The sequence below is a fragment of the Delphinapterus leucas genome, chromosome 17 (assembly GCF_059928025.1).
Source record: "Delphinapterus leucas isolate spDelLeu-1000000601 "Yukka" chromosome 17, BTC_Dleu_Yukka2, whole genome shotgun sequence".
NCBI classification, from domain to species: Eukaryota; Metazoa; Chordata; class Mammalia; order Artiodactyla; family Monodontidae; genus Delphinapterus; species Delphinapterus leucas.
In genome coordinates, this window is record NC_143145.1 from 29,041,086 (window position 1) to 29,062,460 (window position 21,375).

The following is a 21,375-nucleotide window of genomic DNA, read 5'->3' on the forward strand; positions in this document are numbered from 1 at the left end:
TTGCGCAGTAATATATTTAGTTCGACCATGTTTTTGTATAAGGCACCACAAGTCATTGTATGTAATATGAATACAGGCATAGATAAAAAGCACGAAAAACACATGTAAAAATTGTTAATGTTAGTTTCCTCAAGGGGAGAGTAGAAGATGTATGTTTTCTCTTGATATGGTTCTGTGTTGCTAGAAATGTTATTTTTGAAATAAAAAAATAAACACATAAAAGCAAACAAAAATTTTTTAAGACTGAATTTGTTTGCCTCAGGAAATTTTTCTTTAAGATTTGAGTTTGTCTGTCTCGCAAGAGCTAATTCAATTTTAAGCCACTTTTTAATCCCCTTTTTTATTGTCACTGTTTTAGAAATTGTACATCGGAGCAACTGAAGCACATTTATGTGTCTTTTAAATAAATGTGCAGTGGTATTAATAAAAGCAGTTATTTATTAGGACCAAATTAAACCCTCTCAGGTCCTTTGCTTTCTAGGCTCGAATAGGAATATGTACAGCCACACAAATGCAACCGGAAAATTAAAACTTAGCAACAGTTGCGACTGGATAACTGATAGTGAGGCAGGAGACATAAGGGCCCCCAGGACAAATGGTTTGAGTTCATTCCTTGTGGACGGATACTCCGCGGTGGGAATAACAGGACAATTGAGAGAGGAGGCTGGGTCCTGCCCAGATAGAAGATAAGAGACCACATATTCTTCATTCTTGAAGTCAGGAGACCTCCCCAACTACACATGAGCAGAAAGGCTCCTTGGAGGTCAAAAGGGAGTGATTCTAAGTGATGGCAACTAATGCTTACTACCCACAGGCCTCTTCGGTAGAACCCATCTTGGCTAAGAGATGCACACATGGGAAAATCCTGAGATACACCAAATACGGACTCTGAACCAGGCAAGTCAAAATGATTGGTCAAAGGAAACAGGGAAGAAATGCCCCATAAAAGTGATTCAAACTGCCACGAGGGTACGACTCTCTCTCTGAGTCCACCCGTGTGTCTATCCAAAAGTACTGTACTCTTTTTTTCTCTTAATAAACACTTTACTTGTTTCACTACTTTCCATCTTTGTGGGAATTCTTTTTCTGTAAAGCCATAGGGCCAGGGCCTTGTCACTGACCACTGGTGTAGTGGCTAGGATTTGGTGCTGTCACCACTGCGACATGACCTCAATCACTGGCGGGGAACCAAAACCCTGCTTCAACACCCGAGATCAATAGCAGAGCCAACTGATCCACAGATTTTTAACACTGTGTAGGAATAATGCATAAGAAAGTTACCTTTTAGGGAAAAAGTACTAAAATATGAAAAATATTATTGCTTATATAAAAGAAAGATTACGAAGAAAACCAGATTAGAGAAACAATATACATATGGAGTGATTCATTAATGTTAGTGTTGCAATAAATTACATTTTGGAAATATGCACATCTGTATCTATTTTAATGTGACATGATTTAATTTTTTAAAATCTCAGCAACTTTTATAACCTGTTACTACAAATCAATGTCTGTAAAAACTTCTGAAACCGTAACATCATGAACTCATAACAAGTCTTTTAGTGCTACATGTTCTAAAGTAGATTTGCAAAACTAATATGACTCTTTTGGTATCTGGAAACACATACCTAGGACCTTTGATCCTTGATTTGGTCCTTCTGGAAGAGCCCACTCTGGAGTAGAATGATTCCCTCTAAGAACAATCTGTAATTCTCCTTTAAAAGGATTATCTTCCCAGCCACCAATTAATCTACCTCCCTGCAGTGAAGCAGAAAATTGTTAATACTTCAAAACTGAGCAGGAAAAATTTCCCCATAAAAAAGGAATTAGGAAGACTGGCAGCCTCCCCTAGTAAAAATGAATGAATTTTTGTTTTATAAAGAACAGTACTGTAACTAGAAGTGACCTTAATTTAACCCATCCACTTTGGGATGGGCAGTTTAAATGATTTTTCCAAGGTCAAATTCAACATCTACTTACTGTCAGAACTGGACCTGAAACTGAGACCTCCTAAAACCTAAACTAGTGCTGTTTGAACAGATCACACTGTACTTTAAAATAATGCGGCATATATAAAATATACTCTTCTATTTATATCTAAGCTATGTTATTCATGAGCCATCACTGTTAATAAAAATTGCTATCACTAAATGCTTGCTGATTCTATGCCAGGCATAACATGCAAGGTTTTACATATTTTATATCATTTAACCTTTACACTAAACCCATGAACTGGAATTACTATTCTCATTTCATAGGTGAGAAAACTGATGCAGAAAGAAGTCGGATAACGTAACCTGTTACCAAACTATTAAACAGTGAGGTAAGGATTCAATCGTAGCATTAATTTACCTCTAAGCTCTGTATCTAACACCTTTAAAGTATTAAAGGCCTAGTTTTATGAAAGAAAGGCTCCCACTTATTCTTTAGTGGTGCTTAATACCTTTTTGGTTAAGCTATTCTTTTAAATGAACACCAATAAAAGACTGACAGAACAATTAAACTATTACATGTTCAAGACCATCTGAGGTTTATGAGAGAATGAGGTGATTATTCCAAACAACTGAAATATTTTTATTAGTCTGCTCCTGGTTTTCATAATCCCACCTACATCCATTCATTTTAAGAAATACTGTTTGTTTTCTTTTAAAAAAAGGCTTGAAATCTTTTTTTCCTCAGAACTCCAGTGGATTCTCTGTTAGTTGCAGCAAGCTGTGAGTTTAACTTTACCTAATAATAATACAAATATTCTAAAGGATTGAAAATGAGCAAACCTCACACTAAAAAGTAGCATGATAATTACTGCTTTAGGAATGTGTCATTAATATTTAAAGGAGAGCAGAAATATATTGAACTTAGGCTTGCATTTCATGCGGTAGAGCCAGTTGTGTTTTAATCACATCAGGTGCATATGCTTTCTTATAATTTGCTTAGTAAATCTCCAACATTCTAGCATTTGGCTAATAAGGCTGTAAATTATAAGACTGTCACTCTTACCTGCAGTAATATGTAGGTAGCATTCAAAACAACTTTTCTATAAGAAGACTCTGCAGCTCCCACATTATGTTTATCTTCCAATTCTAGAACCCCCCAAATAACGAGTCTTTCCATTGGTGGAATATCTGTGTCTGCCACAATCCATGTTCCTATAAAACAAGACTTTAATATAAGGAATATAACATAATCCATAGACTATAGCCTATAGATAAAACACTGACAGCCCTATCAGTGAGTCCTAATTTAGAAGTTGGTGAGCCTTTTTCCACACAATGACTAATTCTTGTCTCTCTCAGAAAATCCATTATTCTTAATATTCAGGTTTAAACCCACATAAAACCCAGAAGCAACGTCTGACATCCAGGACACAACTGAATCCATCTCTTCACATTTTCTCTTTCTCCAAGGTGTGCTGCATAAAGGTATCTACCCTAACTGCTAACTATTGTGGTATAAACACAGCGTTTCATTTATTTACATTTATGCATTTACCTTCAGGAATAACAACATTTGCTCCTGGGTGAGGTATGGTATAATTATTTTCTCGAGATGACTGCCAAAAAGAATCATTTGACCATAAGCTGAAAAGAGAAAAGAAGTATTTCCATTAAGTTTTATCTCTGTATATTTAATGAGCATCTCCTGAGAGTGTAGCACTATACTAGATGTTTTAGGGATGACAGAATGCAAATTGGATAGTTTGTAATTTCAGTAAATAGACAAGCTAATGTACGCTATTAGTAAGGTACTCAACACACACAATTACATATATAGTTTTTTCTCCATTGAAGAAAACTTCCTTTCCACCCACAATCTGAATCACATTTTCTCCTACTAAATCCTTATTGTGATACCCTAATTTTGTCTAAAATGTAAATAATTTAACTTCCTTATAAGATTTCACATGGTGGAAAAGTGAAAAGAAATGCATCCTTTGTCCATTTAAAGACCCTTACATATGGTGCTATTTCGTAGGGAAAGGGACAGGAGGGTATATAGTTGCCTAGATTCTATGAAGGGAAGGCTGGAAGAATGGTCTGTGAATAGGCAAGGATGGGTCAATGAGGGTAAGCCGCTGGGCTGTGGGCAGGACGGCAGGTCTATAACCAGAGTTAAGGTTACGTTACATTGAAATAAATATGGAAAGCACAGTTAGAAGAGAGACGGTCTCCACTTTCCATCACTATGCCTGCTTGAAACTATCTCAGTGCAAATTGTTACAAAGAATGTTATTATAAAGTTGATTGCATTTTCCCATTTAAAAATGTTCACAGGGGTTGCTCTCCTGACCTAGTAGAAATGTTTAAAAATTCTATGATACTAATGCAGGAATTTTACAAGTAACCAATATAGTTTGTTTCATTAAAAGTACATTTTTATCACACATTTGAATTACTAAGCTGTATTACTAAAAACTCTGTTGATCAAAAATCCTGTCATAAAAATTTTGTCTTCATGGATTTAAAAGAGAGGTTAGCAATTAAACGATCATTTAGGATTATTTAGATTCACAGTAATACATTTTTCATGACGCAATCTCAATGAAGGTTTGTTTAAAGGTTGTATCTATCTAAATAAATAAATTGATCAGGATTGTGCAGATTCAATAGTTGAGTTCATCTAGCTTTTCTCAAGCCTTTCATTCTTATCCCCAGCAGCACTATACCACATGTTATACATTCTTCTACTAATTGCCCACTGTTACAATCAAAAAAGCCCAGTACTTCTTAAACTAAGCATTTGTGTGTTATGTAGCTAGACCTGTATATTCTAGTCCTGAGGTACCAGTTTTGGATCAAGATTCTGTTTGTTTTCACTGATAGCTATTTGCAAAATACCAATTAATAATTCCAATTATAGCTATTTCCAGTGAGCAGAGCTCATATTGTGAGAGGAAAAACACCTATCCTATGACATATACATGTAGTGTATCAACACATACCTCTATCACATCCTGGTCTACACCAATCTAAATCTATTAATGAGTCATAATAAATATTAAGTAAATATTGAATAATTTTATCTACCTTAGACTATCTAGGGCTTTTTGGCCAATAATCTTTATGGCCCATATTTCTTCTGAAGTTCTCTAGACTCTTTTTATGAGCCTCCCTGCTTTCTCTACTGTCCCTCTGTTACACAGAGTAGTAAAAGTGGCCTTTTCAAAATGTAATGTCACTTATCAGCTGAAACATTTAAAGGCTTCTCATATTTCTTAACACTAACTGCCTGCATGACCTGAATGGTCTGATTTCCACCTATGTCCAATGCTATGTCCAGGCCACTCTCCCCTGCTCACAAGGGTCCAGCCATGCAGATTTCCTCTCAGTTCTTGGATATGCCGCACTCGTCCCCACATCAGGGCCTCTGCCCAAGTTGTCCCCTTGGCCTCGAACCCAACCTTCACACAGCCAGCTCTTACTCACCCTTTGGGTCTCAGCTAGAATATCCCCTCCTTTGAGAGGCTGTTCCTAACCATCCACCCAAAGGAGGCCCCTGCCATGTTGTCTTCTGTCCCAGCCCCTCATCCATTCCCTTTACAACCTTTATCACAACTCAAACTCATGTGCTTTATTTTCTGCTTACTTTTTTGTTTGTTTGCGTGTGTTGGCATCTGTCTCTTCAGACAGAATGTGAGTGTTATGGGGGCAGGGACCACATCTATGTTGTTCACAACTGAATCTCAGAGCTCAGCACAGTGACTGGCACATAGCAGGTGCTATTTTTTAATGGTTGAATGAACATATAAACAAATTCAATTATTATTCTTTTGTGCAATGTTATCGCAGAATCTGTATATTCTGAAATCGTAATTCACTTAATAAATAATATTGATTTGTACTTGATGCACAATAGTGGGCTCTTACCTGCCCACTGTCAACTTTTATCATCACCATCGTTATTTTTATGGTTATTATTTGCCCATAAGGGACACAAATATACATCAAATCAGGATCATGCCTTTAAGGGTCTTAAAGACTAGTACTGTTGTGTACTAGTACCATCATGTATGGTAATTACTATAATATAAAGTAGAAAGTTATGTTTCATATGAGAAATAAAGGTAAAGGACTTTATAAGTTTCAAAGACAGAAAAATTATTTTTAACTACAAGACTTAATATATATTTTGGAAACTGAATATTTGAAATAAAATTAAATAAGTTGTATTATGAGACTTGACCAAGACTGTTATTCTATTTAAAATATGATACAAATGAACTTATTTATAAAACAGAAGCGGGGCTTCCCTGGTGGCACAGTGGTTGAGAATCCGCCTGCCAATGCAGGTGACACGGGTTCGAGCCCTGGTCTGGGAGGATCCCACATGCCATGGAGCACCTGGGCCCGTGTGCCACAGCTGCTGAGCCTGCGCTCTAGAGCCCACGAGCCACAGCTACTGAGCCCGTGTGCCACAACTGCTGAGGCCTGTGCACCTAAAGCCCGTGCTCCGCAACAAGAGAAGCCTCAGCAATGAGAAGCCCACACACCGCAGCGAAGAGTGGCCCCCCGCTTGCTGCAACTCGGGAAAGCCTGTGCGCAGCAACAAAGACACACGCAGCCAAAATTTTTTAAAAATTAAAAGAAAACAAAAAAACAGAAGCAGACTCACAGGCATAGAAAACAAACTTATGGTTACCAAAGGGGAAGGGGGGTGGGGAGGGATAAGTGAAGAGTTTGGGATTGTCACATACAAGCTACCATATATAAAATAGAAAAACAAGTATGCACAGGGAACTACAGTCAATATCTTATAATAATATATAATGGAAAAGAATCTGAAAAACGTATATATATATAACTGAATCACTTTGCTGTACACCAGAAACTAACACAACACTGCAAATCACCTATCCTTCAATAAAAAATAGGGACTTCCCTGGTGGCGCAGTGGTTAAGAATCCACCTGCCAATGCAGTCGGCCCGGGTTCAATCCCTGGTCCGGGATGATCCCACATGCCGCGAAGCAACTAAGCCCGTGCACCACTACTACTGAGCCTGCACTCTACAGCCTGTGAGCCACAACTACTGAGCACACGTGCCTAGAACCCGTGCTCCATGACGAGAGAAGCCACTGCAATGAGAAGCCCGCACACCACAAAGAAGAGTAGCCCCCGCTTGCCGCAACTAGAGAAAGCCTGCCATGCAGCAATGAAGACCCAAAACAGCCAAAAATAAATAACATAAATAAATTTATTTTAAAAAATAAATAAAAATAAAAACACTCACATACACAGACACAAAAAGACAGTTATTCTAGAGAAAGAGATGCCACCTGCTAAGAAAGCATTGGATCAATGAGGACATAGTTTCTGGTGCTGTTGGAAGTTTGTGATCTCAGGTAATTCACTTAACGTCTTCAGGCTTCAGCTCTCTCACCTATATAATAAGCGAGTTGGTCTAAAAATCCAGATCTAACGTTCTGCAAGTATGAGATTCCCAGTAACTTTCACACATAATTTGTGTGAGGTTTTTTTCCATTTTGTCATCAGGGTGGTTGTAAGGCTCAAGTGAAGCAATGAGTGAGGAAGTGCTTTGGGACCTACTGTACAGGAGGAGGGCACCAGTGTCTCAGCCAGGATGACATATGAAAAGGATGCTGTCAAGAACTATTTAAGTATATTAACGAACAAAAGGCCTGTATACTTATATGTGGCTGGTCGCTTCCTGGGAATTGGTTTTCTTGATGGAGGATGTACAGGAAAGCAATCCTGGAGAACACAGCAGTAAGCTTGGAAATTAATAACAACATCCTTCACATCAGGATCCAGGGTCCCAGAAATGGACTGGCTCTGATGAAGGTCATTTTTTCCTGACACTGAAAGTGAAGTAAAAGCAGTTTAAACTAACATGATGATCAAAGTACTTGAATGTAAACAAAATATGGCAATTTGAAAATATTCTTTAGATAGTAACTTGGTATAATTCAAATGTATGGAATAGGTATGAAAAAATTCTGACAAAATGCACATGTCTGATTAAGAAGCATAGTCAAAATACCTTGACAAAAACAAATATTTTAGAACTCGATTAAACTGTACTCTTAAATATTTTTATTTTCCAAAAATAATTAAATAATAAAAATGGAAACAAAATATATGACAGTTCATTGTACTCATTTCCTCTAATTTTGTGAAATAAATGTTGGAGCCAATTACGAGTGTTGGTGCTACATCCAAACATAAAATGTAAGTTCTTAATTCAACTCAAGCCTCTTCCAGGGTAAATTTAGTCTCCATTCTTTAATTCAACAAACATTTATTGAATCCTGCTATATACAAGGCACTATATAACACATTTGCCCATTAGGCAATTTTTCTCCTCCTTTAGATGAAGCAATAGATAAAACAATCACTTTTGCCTATTGAATACATACCCAGGTAATATAGAGTACTAGTGTTGGCTTCAAGGTGCCAGTCTCCATTCTTGCTAGTATTCCAATTCAATGGATTTGAAGAGCCATTCCTCATATCAATGATATTAAACATATCAGCATTTTGAGTGAAGTTATGAGATATGATTACATAGTCTTGTTCCTATAAAAGTTTGCAAAAAAGTGACTTGTTTTATATGCTAATATCCTGCATAACATACACTAATTTTTTTTGTGTGTGGTACGCAGGCCTCTCACTGTTGTGGCCTCTCCTGTTGCAGAGCACAGGCTCTGGATGCGCAGGCTCAGAGGCCATGGCTCGCGGGCCCAGCCGCTCCGCGGCATGTGGGATCTTCCCGGACCAGGGCACGAACCCGTGTCCCCTGCATCGGCAGGCGGGCTCTCAACCACTGCGCCACCAGGGAAGCCCAACATACACTAATTTTGATGACATTAATTAATTAACCCCATATTAAAACTTAACTTTTGGTTTTAGTTTGGTTTTCATCTTGCATTTATATTTTGTTTATGAACGTTTTACCTGTCTATGGTAATAACACTAACTCTATCACTAAGGTAATGAAAGTCTTTCTTTCTTTCTCTCTTTCTCAATATATATATATATATATATATATATACACACACATACATATATATGTATACATTCAGAGAATATTTAGTTTCTATAATGTTTCAAAACATTTGAAACAGTGCTAGGTATTGTTTTTTTTTGCTGCCCATATGTAGTACAAGTAGAAGAATGTGAACAGGGATGAAAACACCCAATTCAGGATACTGGTGACCATTAGCAGTGAAGAGTGGGGATTGATTTCAGAGCAAGACATATAGAGGACTTCCACTTCACCTAAAAATGTTTATTTCTTTAAAAAAATCTGAAGTACATAGTCACAGAATGTTAGATTCAGATAGATCTAGGTGGTGGGAATATAGGACTCGGCCTGTTATTTTCTGTACTTGCTATATTTCAGAATACAAATAATAAAGCCCTTAACTGGTGCCCAAAACATCATAAGCACTGAATAAATGTTAGTTATTATCATGGTAATAATAACAGGGCACAAGCTTAGTACTATAGGAATGTGGCAGAACGATGGCTTACTTCTGATTCTTAAAGGAGGGGGTTTTTTTTGGCTTGCTTCTGAGATTTAGGATGGGTCATGAAAAGTGTGCAGACTTTACCAGGTCAATATGTGAGGCAAGGGCATTCTGGGCCTCACAGTTGGTGTAAGGATGAGTGTGTGGGCTGCTTTTGAGTAATATGTAATCAAAATTATTAGAATATGGATTATGCAATTCTTTGTTTACCTTAAATCCATAGAATGTTGACGTATACGAAATGTTGGTTATGTGATCTACACTCTTAAAATACCAGTTAATGTGCTTTGCATTTGGAATCAGAGCCATCCATCCAGACATATGAGTCAGTCGTTTCTTCTGAAAGGGAACAACGCTTGTGCCTGTAGAACATAAAACAAATCACAGTAATCTTTACATCTAGAAAATTCCTTCTCTTATGAACAAGTGCAAACGTAAATATTACTCTAGTCTACGGAAGTCTCTAAAGAGGTCAGTATAGTATTTCATTACTTATGTTCTAAATGTCTTTGCTTACCCGAAGGCCCCACTGTTCAATATCACACTTAACTGAAACATAAAATGCTTTCTCACTTGGAATTCTGAATTGAGATGGAGCCTTTGTTCCTTAGGGAAAAATAAAACTGAACTATGATGACAATAATGACCACTAAGACAAAAGTGCTTAAATATATCAATGCAATTTTTAAAATACATTGATCTAAAAATATAATTCCATTTCTATTCTTTTAAGAACTTAATTCTTCAGAATCCTTGATCTGCAAAATATGCAAATATAAGTCCTGAACTTTATTAGATTCTCCTATATGGGTTGTGTTAATCAAAATCAGCCTAGCAAGTATGAATGGAAAGCTTTGATTCAGAGCCCTTAAGGAACTAGACTAAATTAGACCTACCTCTAACACTGGCGATGATACCCTAAATTTTGTGAATGATGAACTTGGAACCTGAACTACCTGTAATGGGAAAAAAATTTAATTTGAGAGAATGCCTGACAACTTCAGTTGAAGATCTGAAAAGAATCTCTCACAATATAAAGAAAAACATCTGTGATTAATGAATTAATTCTGTTCTTTCCTCTCCCTTCTCTTTCTTTTCATCTCTGATTGAATTTTATGTTAAATTTGCAAGCTCTTCCCTTACAAAGTTAGGTGGAAGAAGCTAGGCGCAAGATTACAAAATAAACTGTCATTCTTTTCCTTTGGGGATAAGGCAAAACAAATTCCAATATCTAGGAGGAACAAATTCTTTGGCTTATGAATTAGCATTAAGTTTTGAAAAGCCCATGACCAGAGGCACTAAAAACTCACAGTTTAAGAAGACCTGCAGAGTATGAGAAGAACCATAATAATTTGGATTATTCAGCAAATATCCACTCCTCTCCCCTCCTTGAGGGCAGGATAGACTTCCCTGCTCTGTGGATACTGGGTGACTTCTTTGGTCCCTCGGCTATTAGCAGAACTGACACTGCAAAGGCTTAAAAGTGCTTGCTGGGTGAAACATGCCCTCTTGAGGCTCTGTCACTGCAATGCAAAGAGGCTCCCCCAGGAGAATAGTGGGTAGCATACTAAGGTGACCTTTGGCAGATGCAGACAGAAAAATTATATAGATCTGGGGGGACAGAAATCTAATTCAAGTTACCCAAGTGGAAATTTGCTACCTCTTACCTATTTCCTAGATCCAAGACAATTCACAGACTGGAAGCAGTTCCACTGAGTGGGAGAAATCTGTGGCCATTTATCAGGCTACTGCATACTAAGGAGAGGAAACTATCCAGACCTTCCAAGAGTTGTTAGCTTCTGGCTCTGAACTGATACTAACCCTCAGACACCCTAATGCCACCATGGTCTACCAGCTGGAGTGGCAGCTTATGAAGGCCAGGCCCTAGAGTGAGTCTTTGCTCAGCCTCATGCCTGGTCCACTGAGGCCACTGGCTCATCTTATGGTTATTCCTCCAGTTCCAAAATGTATAGTGGGAACAGGCATAGAACTTTGTTTGGAAGAAGGGCAGAAGTTGAAATTCTCACAACTATAATTTTAGCAGTTATAGTATGGCTGGTATAATTATGCTACACGATTTCAAAATTCACTTGGCCTATATTGAGATACATAATTTTAGTTTCAAATTGCAAGTTTCTACCTTGTAAATATGATTAAATGTGGAAATTTGGGAACGCTGTCATCAAGAAGCTACATCATTTAGATTTATGCAGAAAATGTAGAAAACCATATTTGAGAATCATCTGATAGCACATGTTTGGTTCATCAATGCCTTTCCTATTTTCCAAAACCTGCAGTCTGTCAGAACAGTGATATGAGAGTGGATTAATTGTAGATAAATATTTTAACTAATAATTCATAGACAGATGAGGGATGTGTGGACGGATGGATGGATGGAATGATATAAAGATCTGAGCCAGTCAGGGCAGGCCAGGTCAGATGTGATGAGAATAGATATACTTAGTAACTGGGAGAATTCCTAATGGAGGGAGGGAAAATCACGCAGGAAGGACTGAGTGAACACTCTAGGAACCATGCTCCCCCACCCTGTTACGAAGATAAAAGAAAAGCAACTCTAAAACCTTGAGGGGGGAAAATGTAGATACTAACAGCACAGTGAAAAATCTGAGACATGTGAGAACCAGGGTTACTACTATATCCCCATTTAACTTGCTCGTCTGGCTGGTGCATATGCCAGATGCATCATGAATAATGACAGTAAATTAATGCAATCTAGTCAGGCAATGATGTCAAGCCCATCTGGTGTTCCAGGTACATTAGCTTTACTGAAACAAATCAGTAAATCAACAGTCTCTGTGCAGCTATTGGCCTAGCAGATGCTCCCCCCATCCTATTTCAATCAGCAAAGGTAATCAAAATAATTTGCTTTCAGTGGCAGAAAAAATGGTATATTTTTACTGTCTTGATCCTAAAGCTATGTCAACATTCCTGCTGTCTGTCATAATATTGGCTGGAGGTTCCTTAATCGGCAGAATGTCATGCTGGTCCAGGCGTTTATTCAACACTCCTCACAAGCCCATTTTGGGATGTGGTATTTGTTTCCTGCCTGGTTTCTGACTGATATAAATATTATGCTTTTCCCAGTGTTCTCATGAAGATGATGATGAAAATTGAGGAAAACATCTTTAAATGAGTGGTTTAAATGATTGTGTTCTACTTACCGAAGGAGTCTGAGAGAACCACATCCTTTTCAAGCAGAGACACTGGAGAAGGCTTGTTGAATGCCAGCCGGTGGAAGCTGACCGAGGCGTCACAGACAGACCCAGGGAATCCTATGCTCCACTCGGCTTCTTGACTGCAGTGAGAAGGGTCCAGCAATGAGCTGTGTGGAATGACGGTGTGTCCTTTGTGACCTAGGAAATGAACACAAACAGCCGACTTCCTATTTCATGTTAGAAAACTAAAAAGCTAAACTGTCTAAAACATACATTTACTATAACCCATAGTGCCACGAATACAATCTAAAAGTCTAGTTTCCTGGGGGTTTTTTTTGGCATGGGGTAAGGGGACCTCTACAAAGACTTTGCAGTGGACTCTTCTGTCAGGGAGCTTATCATGGATGCTGCTGAAACATGGGATCTGAAGCACCCATGAGAGCCAAAGTAGGGGATGGAATGTGGGATAAGTAACTTGGCCAAGGACACACGGAAGGATGCAAATCCAGGCAGTTTGACCACAGAGCTTGCGCTCTCAACCAATGGACTGTCAGCAAACTTAAGAATCTAAGCTGAATTAAGTAAATGAATAAAGGTCACACAAAGCTCTGAATATTAGAACCATCTAAATGTTCTCCCTCTTAAAGCCACAGTTAGAACAGGAGACAAGTCAACAACTGTAGTTGAGAATTCAGTCTGTTTGAGTATTGAGATGAACCTTCCATCTTTCAAAGGCTTTCAAATATCTGTAGCTTTACTTGTCAATTGTCTCTCTTATAAAGTATTATGCAGAATCATACACACACACACACTTCCTATCTGATTTTGCCAAGTCATTATCATTAAAATTTTATAAAAATGCTATACTCTAGAAACCATGATTATTTACAAAAGGATTTGACTTACTCTGAACTTGAAATGGTAGAAAAGATTTAACCTACAAAGAATGTTGAATTTTGTACTAGAGTTCCCATATTCTTTGAATCAATTCCAAATTCAGAATTTAGATTGGAAAGAAAAAGGCTAACAGCAGGCCTGTGACTTATTACTTCCCTCTAAGGTACTTGAGGAGGATACATCCAGTCTGTTGCTTATGTAAATAAACCTGGAATTTATACATTTATTGGGCATGACTGGCTGGAGAATCTGGGTAGTCATGTAAGCAGTTTCCTCTGCGTAATTAACCGAGTACAAAATGGAGGCATTCTCAAATGAAATGGCTTCCTATTGTGATCAACATTCCATAAATATTGCTCAAAATTTGCTGTTAATTCAAAACCAAAGTGCAAATGCAGGAGAAAAGGGACATATTTGGAGGCTGCATCTGATAGTTTGAGACTTTGCTAGAAAAGGATATCTCATCTATGCCTAGTGTTGACCTATATCCTTAAGTCATTAGGAAAGTTTGGCACCAGTTAAGATCTGTGATTCATCTGAGTCTGCTTTGACAATTCAACTCTCTGTGTTAACACAAACAAAAAAATATATTTCCAAAGTATTTTATCAGAAATTAAAACATCACATTACCTGTAAGTGAACCATCAACATCAATCAGTACCACTTCATGTTCCCATCGAAAGCCAGCCTTGTTTGTTGTGTGAGAATATTGGATGTCAATGAATTTTGCACTCCAGCCTCCACATCTCTCATTACAAACGCCAGTGATGGACGTCACTCCCAAAGCTGCACAGCTGGGACGGTCAAAGTTCATGAAGTGTACGGAAGATACAGTCAACCCTTCACTAAATGGGAGAACCAGGCCTTTCATTGTGCAAAATGCAGACCCCATTCCCAGTTCATCAACATGACCAACTATTTTGGCATTTTTAATCACTGCTCCAATGGTTTCACCCCATCCTCCAACATAAGGAGCCAGGATCCTCTTCGTTTCAATTCCAGCCTCATAATTATTGACCATCACGAAGTTATGAAACTGAAGTGCACCTCCATTGACCCATTCAGCTCCTTTTTGACAATTCCAAGTAGTGAGTGAATTAAATATTGCAGGCTCTGGCACTGTAGAAGTACAAGATCCTGTCTGCATGGGGAAATATTCTTCAAATATCCACAATCCAAACCAACCTTGAGAATGAACAGTGTTATTAAAGAATTCTCCAAGAGGAACTCTTTTTTGGCAAATGTTTCGGTCATAGGATGGCCCATCAGGGTGGTTGTTCATTCGGTACCAAAAGCCAAAGTGAGTGCCACCAGCAGCTGCATTGTGTCGTATGGTGTTGTTTGGATTGGTTACCCAAAATGCAGCTGGAGTCACGTCGTCATTCAGAAGACTAGTACTTTGCTGTACAAATACTGCCAAGTTATATTGCAGGATATTGCCATGTTCGATACCATCTTCTATAAAAAATGCTCCCCCCCTGATATCATATATAATATTCCTCTCAACCAGAAGGTGATGTGTGTTATGGATAGTAACAGCTCTGTTATAGGTCTGGTGAATTGCACAGCCTCTTACATAAGATTTAAACTGTAAATCTCCAAGCAGGTGCCAATGTATTGGATATCGCCCCAACCGGAATGCCTGGCCAGCATGGAATATCTGTCAAGCCCAGAAATCACAGCTATTTAGTGATACACACAGACTCAGAGTTTGCCTGGCTCATACTTTCTTGTTTCAAAATAATACCCACTTTTACATTAATTATTATTAATGCATTTATATCTCCCATATTATTCCTGTTTATCATTTAAAAATGTTATCTGACCCCCAACCCACCTTGTTTTATTCAATCTATAACAGCCCATACTTGTTATCAAATGAATGAATGAACAAAAGCCATCTTCGACTCTTCTACTTTTCACCTTGCTGTTATGAAACTTTCGTGTTCAGCAAAATACCTCGTAAAAGATTTCTTTTTCTCCCTCACTTTGATTCTTTTTTAATAATAAGAAACATTTCTTGAATGTTTACCATGTGCCAGATATTCTGCTAAATGTCTTATATGCATGGTCACAGTCTTTACCACAATCTTAGGAAGTAGCCACTTATCATAAGCTTCATTTTACAGATGAAGAAAGTGAAATTTAGAGTATCTTGTTCATGGTCACAAAGTTTCATTTAAACTCACTGGTCTAATTATAGAGTTGGTGCTCTTATTAACCACTCTGCTATATTTTCAATAGGTCTACGATCTAATAAGCTAATACAGAAGATGCCTCTGTGTGTGTGTGTGTGCGTGCGTGTGTGTGTGTGCGTGTGTGTGTGTGTGGAATATGATCTCATAAGGTTTGGAAATAAATGGTAGGGCATCTATTTATTTTCATTCTTCATCTAAAAATAAAAATTAACTATTAATAATATTTACTATACAGATTGACACTGGCAACCTCACTCACTCCATATCCAGATGTTACATGTGTGTAACATAACCTAGGAGAAGGTTTATTTTTTACAATATGCAGTCATTGACTCTGCCACCCTCACTGCAGGTGAGTGAGCTGTTCCAAATTTAATGGATTTATGGATTTTACTAACCTTCCTTCCCACCCTTCCTCCATTCCTTCCTTTTACTGAATACTTGATAGAAACTGTGCTAAATCCAGATTATATAGGCTGAATATGAATAAGATACAGAGGAGCTCCTGATCTCTTGGGCATAACTTGCATATTTATTCTTTTATTTATATATTTGTTCAGTTAATAGTCAATTGAGAATCTGCTATAGGCTAAGTCCTGTTCCAGCTACAGAGGAATCAGCAGAAAACCAGAAGGACAAAAATATCTGAACTAACTGACTTTATGTTCTAGAGGAAGAGATAAAAAACAAATTAAAAATATATCAGGAGTTATGAGTTAATAAAGAAAAACAGGTGTTTGGGCAGCTATTTCAAATAAAAGTGGTGAGGAACATCCTCTCTGAAGAGATAACATTTGAGAAGAGATCTGACTGAAATGAGTGTGAACCATTTAAGTACCTGGTGGAGGAGCATTCCAGGCAGGATGAAGAGCAAGTGCAAAGAACCTGAGACGGGAGTGTGCCTGACGTGGGCAAGGGACACAGGGAGGTCTATGTGGCCAGCATGGCAGGCGCCAAGGGTAGATCGCACAAGATAGAGGCCAGCAGGGGGTCAGATCACGTGGATCCTTTGGAAAAGGCTTGGACTTTTTGTTTTAGGTGTAATAGGAAGCCACTGAAGAGCTCTGAACAGTGTTAGCAAGATCTGATTCACATTTTAAAAATTGTACTTTGGCTGTCGTGTGGAGACTTCACTGCAGATAGCGTGAAAGCAGGAAGACCAGTTAGGAGAAAAGCACAGTAGACCAGGTGAGAGGTGATGGTGGCTTGGGTTAGGGACCAGGTGGAAAAGGTAGAAAAACAGTACATTCAGGATACAGTATTTTGTGGGCAGAGTGGATAGACCTTGTTAAGGAATTTGATGTGGGGTGTGATAAAAGCAGAGAAACAAAAATTTGGCATGATTATGTGAGTGAATAATTGGATGTATTAAAATCATCTGTTTATGTCTCCTCTATCAGATTATAAGTAGCATCTGGCAAAAAGCAGGTGCTCAATTCACATTAATTGTATGGAAAACTTTGGACAAAGCGCTAACGATAATGCCTCTTACCTCTACGTATTCTAGTCTTCCAGTTACCATGTTAGCACCAGGTATCGGAGCATGAAACATAATGCATCCACCAAACTGGTCACTTCCTATTTCTTCTCCAAACCTTCCTTGGAGACATGTCTGTGTAGCAAATTCACCTTTAAAAATATTTTTTAAGATATCATAAAGAAAAACCGTGTCAAAATCCTCTAATTATATAAAGACTGTTTCTCATACCTAATAATACCTTTTTATTCACATACAATTTTAATCTCACCCTGGAACATATTATTTGCGTTCACATTATCTCCTCCTCTGCATAGTAAGGAAGGTAAGTGCCTTGTCTTGTTCACCTTTGCAACCCCTAAAGCACTCAGGTATTTTGTTTTATTATCGCTGAATTTATTTTCCCCAAGATTTGGGATTAACGTAGCTAATACGATCTTACACTGGTACAAGATTAGAACATGCATTATCTCACTTAACTCTTACAACTATAGTAGGTTGGCAGAACAGGAAGTATTTTTATTTTAAACAGGATGAAACTAGGTTTCACAATGGACATTGTGAGACCACGCACATGAAATGGAATCAGAACGCAGGTCTTTTGACATTGATCAGTAAGCTTTGTCTTATGCTTCCCATCGAAGAAAAGCCTGTATCTAAGCTATATCAGCTATTATTCAAGTACTTATGGGATTGTAATGGTAGTAGTGATTACATAAAATATTTAAAAGAGACTTGTGAAATGCACTGTGTTTCTTAACTACACACATACATTTATATGGTTATACACAGTTTTATAAATACATATATATATATATAATATACATGAGAACTGTGGTAACTTAATTATAGTCATGGAACCAGTTCCAACTATTGACACCTGAGAAGAAGGGACACATGTCACTTTAGGACCAAAGTAACAAACTGCTGGTGCTTAACTCTCCAGCCTTCTCATCTCCTGTCTCAGAGATCATGGAAACCCATGTTGAGATTAAGACTCCATCAGCCTAGACCCTGGAAAATAACAATGAGCAGAGCCCCCCTGTTGACCCATATTGGACACGTGCAGCATCAATGAGAAATAAACCTTTATCATTTTTAATCACTAAGATTTGGGGCTTATTTATTGCTAGAGCATAACCAAGTCCATTAGTTCTCAACAGGGGCTGATTTTGCACACAGGGAATATTTTTGCAGTGTCTATAAACATTTTTGGCGACACACTAAGGCTGCTAAGACTACCTGTGTCAAATCCATCAGGGCATGCTGGAATTTTGTTATTCCACTCCACGTTGTCAGATCCTCTTATTAAAATATTTCTTGTAAGAATTCCAATTTCTGCCCTTGCTTCAAACAGAGTTCCATCAAGGAGGGTGACAGTGATTCCTAAGTGTGTGTAATTCAGCGGATTAGTTAGCGTTATGTTCCTGCCACCAGCAGATACGGATGCAATGGTCCTTTTCTCATTCTCTTGTTGGCTGTGTCTGTAAAAATTTGAACCAAAAACTCTCAAAATTAATATAAATTAACATAACAGTGTTTTGCTGTATTTGTTTTATGCTATTCTGAACACTCATCTGTAAAACAGGAAAACTTTTTATGTCATACAATATTCTGAAGAGGAAATCCAAGACGGTATTTTACTCTTTCTTAGAGTAACTGAATAAATTTTACAGATGCATTTCAATTAAATAAATATTTTCCAAGTGCTATACTTGTTCACAGAACTGGACTAGTTCTATAAAGTATTCAAAAGTACTATTCATTTATAACTTTGAGGATCACACTCAGTGGTTGTCAACCAGGGATGCTTTCATCCCTCCAGGGGACATTTGGTAATAACTGGACACATTTTCGGTTGTCGCAACTTGTTGGGGGTGCTATGTTGCTACTAGAAGGTAGTGGCCGAGGATGTACCCAAACGTCCTATGATACACAACAAAGAATTATCTGGTCCAAAATGTCAATAGTGCTGAGACTGAGAAACCCTTACAGAGGGAATCCATTGGAGGTTCCTAAGCAGGGAAAAGAAACGACTGAGGTGAGCTCAGGAGTTCTCATTTCTACCCATTCCTTCAACACATACCAAGTTCCAGCAAAAGGACTGGCCAAACCTATAATATACACATTCATGTACTGAGTCCTTCCAACAAAGACTTATTGAGTGTCCATCCTGTTTTCTAGGAACAGAGCAAAGTATTGGGGATACCAAGCAGAAAGTGCCCCTGAGTTCAGAGAGACATGTGTTTCTACGGCTGATTGTGTATTATCTACTAAAGCGTGATTGGTGCTGTTGACAGAGGTGCCCTTAGAGGAGTTACCTCTGTATCTTCCTGACATTCCTTTTTGATTCCTCTCTCCCTTTGCAAATCTTTTTCCTCCTTTAACTACCAGTTTAAATAACAATGTCGCATGTGAAACACGTTGAAAGGCACCTCTCTCACCTTTCCCAACTCTTCTTCTGGATTCCCAGTAAGCTCTGCGTGAGGCCCCATCAGCACTCACGGTCACCACACTGCAGTCCTACCATGCATTTACTTCTCTGTCCTTCCCATACCTGTCTGCTCCTCTAGGTAAGACACCCGTTAAATCATTCTGTATGCTGAGCACTTGGTCCAGTACGTGTCACAATTCAATCACAGTTTTTCCCTGACTGAATAAATCAATGCAGAATGAATTCCTGAGGTAAGAAGGTAGAGGAATGGAGCCCAAATAGGAAGATGATGGAATATTCCAGGGTGAGGGGCTGAGAGTCTAAATTAAACTGAGTGCATGGAAAGCTGGTGGAAGAGGCATTTCAAGGGAAGGACCAAGAGAACCTGGTGATATGCAGGAAGCGAAGAATGATGATAGTCAGAAGGTCACTAGGAAAGTTTTTATGAGGATCAAAATTAGACTGTAGGATTTAAAGGGAAAACATGGATAGCGAGAATGAAATGGAAGAAATGGGTATAATATTTAAGCAGTTCAATAATTTACAGAGAGAAAGAGAGACAGAAGCTACAAGAGACAGGAGACCAAAGTTATTATTATTTTTTTCAAGATGGTGGGTGGATGGGGAAACTCATAATTCCAAAAGACCCAGGGAAGAAATTATAGGGGGAGAGGGCAGGGGGAGGTGAAGATTAAGGATGCTTGAGATAGGGTGTATCAATAGTACAAGATCCCTCAGGTGATTTGGACTGGCCTCTCCTGAATTCTCTTGAATTCAGATGAACAGAGATTTCTTTAGAAAAGAAGGTTCCAGGGACTTCCCTCATGGTGCAGTGGTTTAGAATTTGCCTGCCAGTGCAGGGGACATGGGTTTGATCCCTGGTCCGGGAAGATCCCACATGGTGTGGAGCAACTAAGCCCGTGCGCCTCAACTACTGAGCCTGAGCTCTAGAGCCCATGAGCGACAACTACTGAGCCCACGTGCCACAACTACTGAAGCCCGCGTGCCTAGAGCCCATGCTCCACAAGAGAAGCCACCAAAATGAGAAGCCCGTGCACCGCAATGAAGAGTAGCCCCCCTCGCTGCAACTAGAGAAAGCCCGCACGCAGCAACGAAGACCCAATGAAGCCAAAAAAACAAAAACAAAAACAAAAAAACAAAAGAAGTTTCTAAAAAAGCATTTTTATATGTTATATGCACCTAAATGCACCTTTTCTTCCTTTGTAATAATATCTAACACTTATCTAGCACTAACTTTGAGTCAAGTTCTGCTCTGTTTTACACATATTAACTCACTTAGTCCTTACAGTAATTCTGAGATACATACTAACAGCATTCCAATTTTAGAGAAGCACAGAGAGGTGAAATAACATGACCTCAGGCCTAGTAAATGGTATTGCTGGGGGTTGGACCCAGGCAGACTGACTTTAGAAGTAGTATTCTTTTCGTTTTTTTTTTTTTTTTTTTTTGCGGTACGCAGGCCTCTCACTGTTGTGGCCTCTCCCGTTGCGGAGCACAGGGTCCAGACGCGCAGGCTCAGCGGCCATGGCTCACGGGCCCAGCCGCTCTGCGGCATGTGGGAGCTTCCCGGACCGGGGCATGATCCCATGTCCCCTGCATTGGCAGACGGACTCTCAACCACTGCGCCACCAGGGAAGTCCCTAGAAGTAGTATTCTTAACCACCTGCATTACAAACTCTGAAATAG

At 38.6% G+C, this 21,375-nt stretch overlaps 1 protein-coding gene across 1 annotated transcript in view; it reads right to left on the bottom strand.

The window, feature by feature from the left end:
* PKHD1L1 (PKHD1 like 1) overlaps positions 1-21,375 on the bottom strand; it is a 156,210-nt gene that overhangs the window by 48,208 nt on the left and 86,627 nt on the right. The window contains 10 exon segments of the mRNA XM_089898812.1: positions 1,629-1,758; positions 2,998-3,146; positions 3,490-3,578; positions 7,644-7,815; positions 8,374-8,533; positions 9,697-9,848; positions 12,669-12,860; positions 14,190-15,219; positions 17,250-17,386; positions 18,477-18,718. Coding sequence (XP_089754938.1) covers positions 1,629-1,758; positions 2,998-3,146; positions 3,490-3,578; positions 7,644-7,815; positions 8,374-8,533; positions 9,697-9,848; positions 12,669-12,860; positions 14,190-15,219; positions 17,250-17,386; positions 18,477-18,718 — 2,453 coding nt within the window.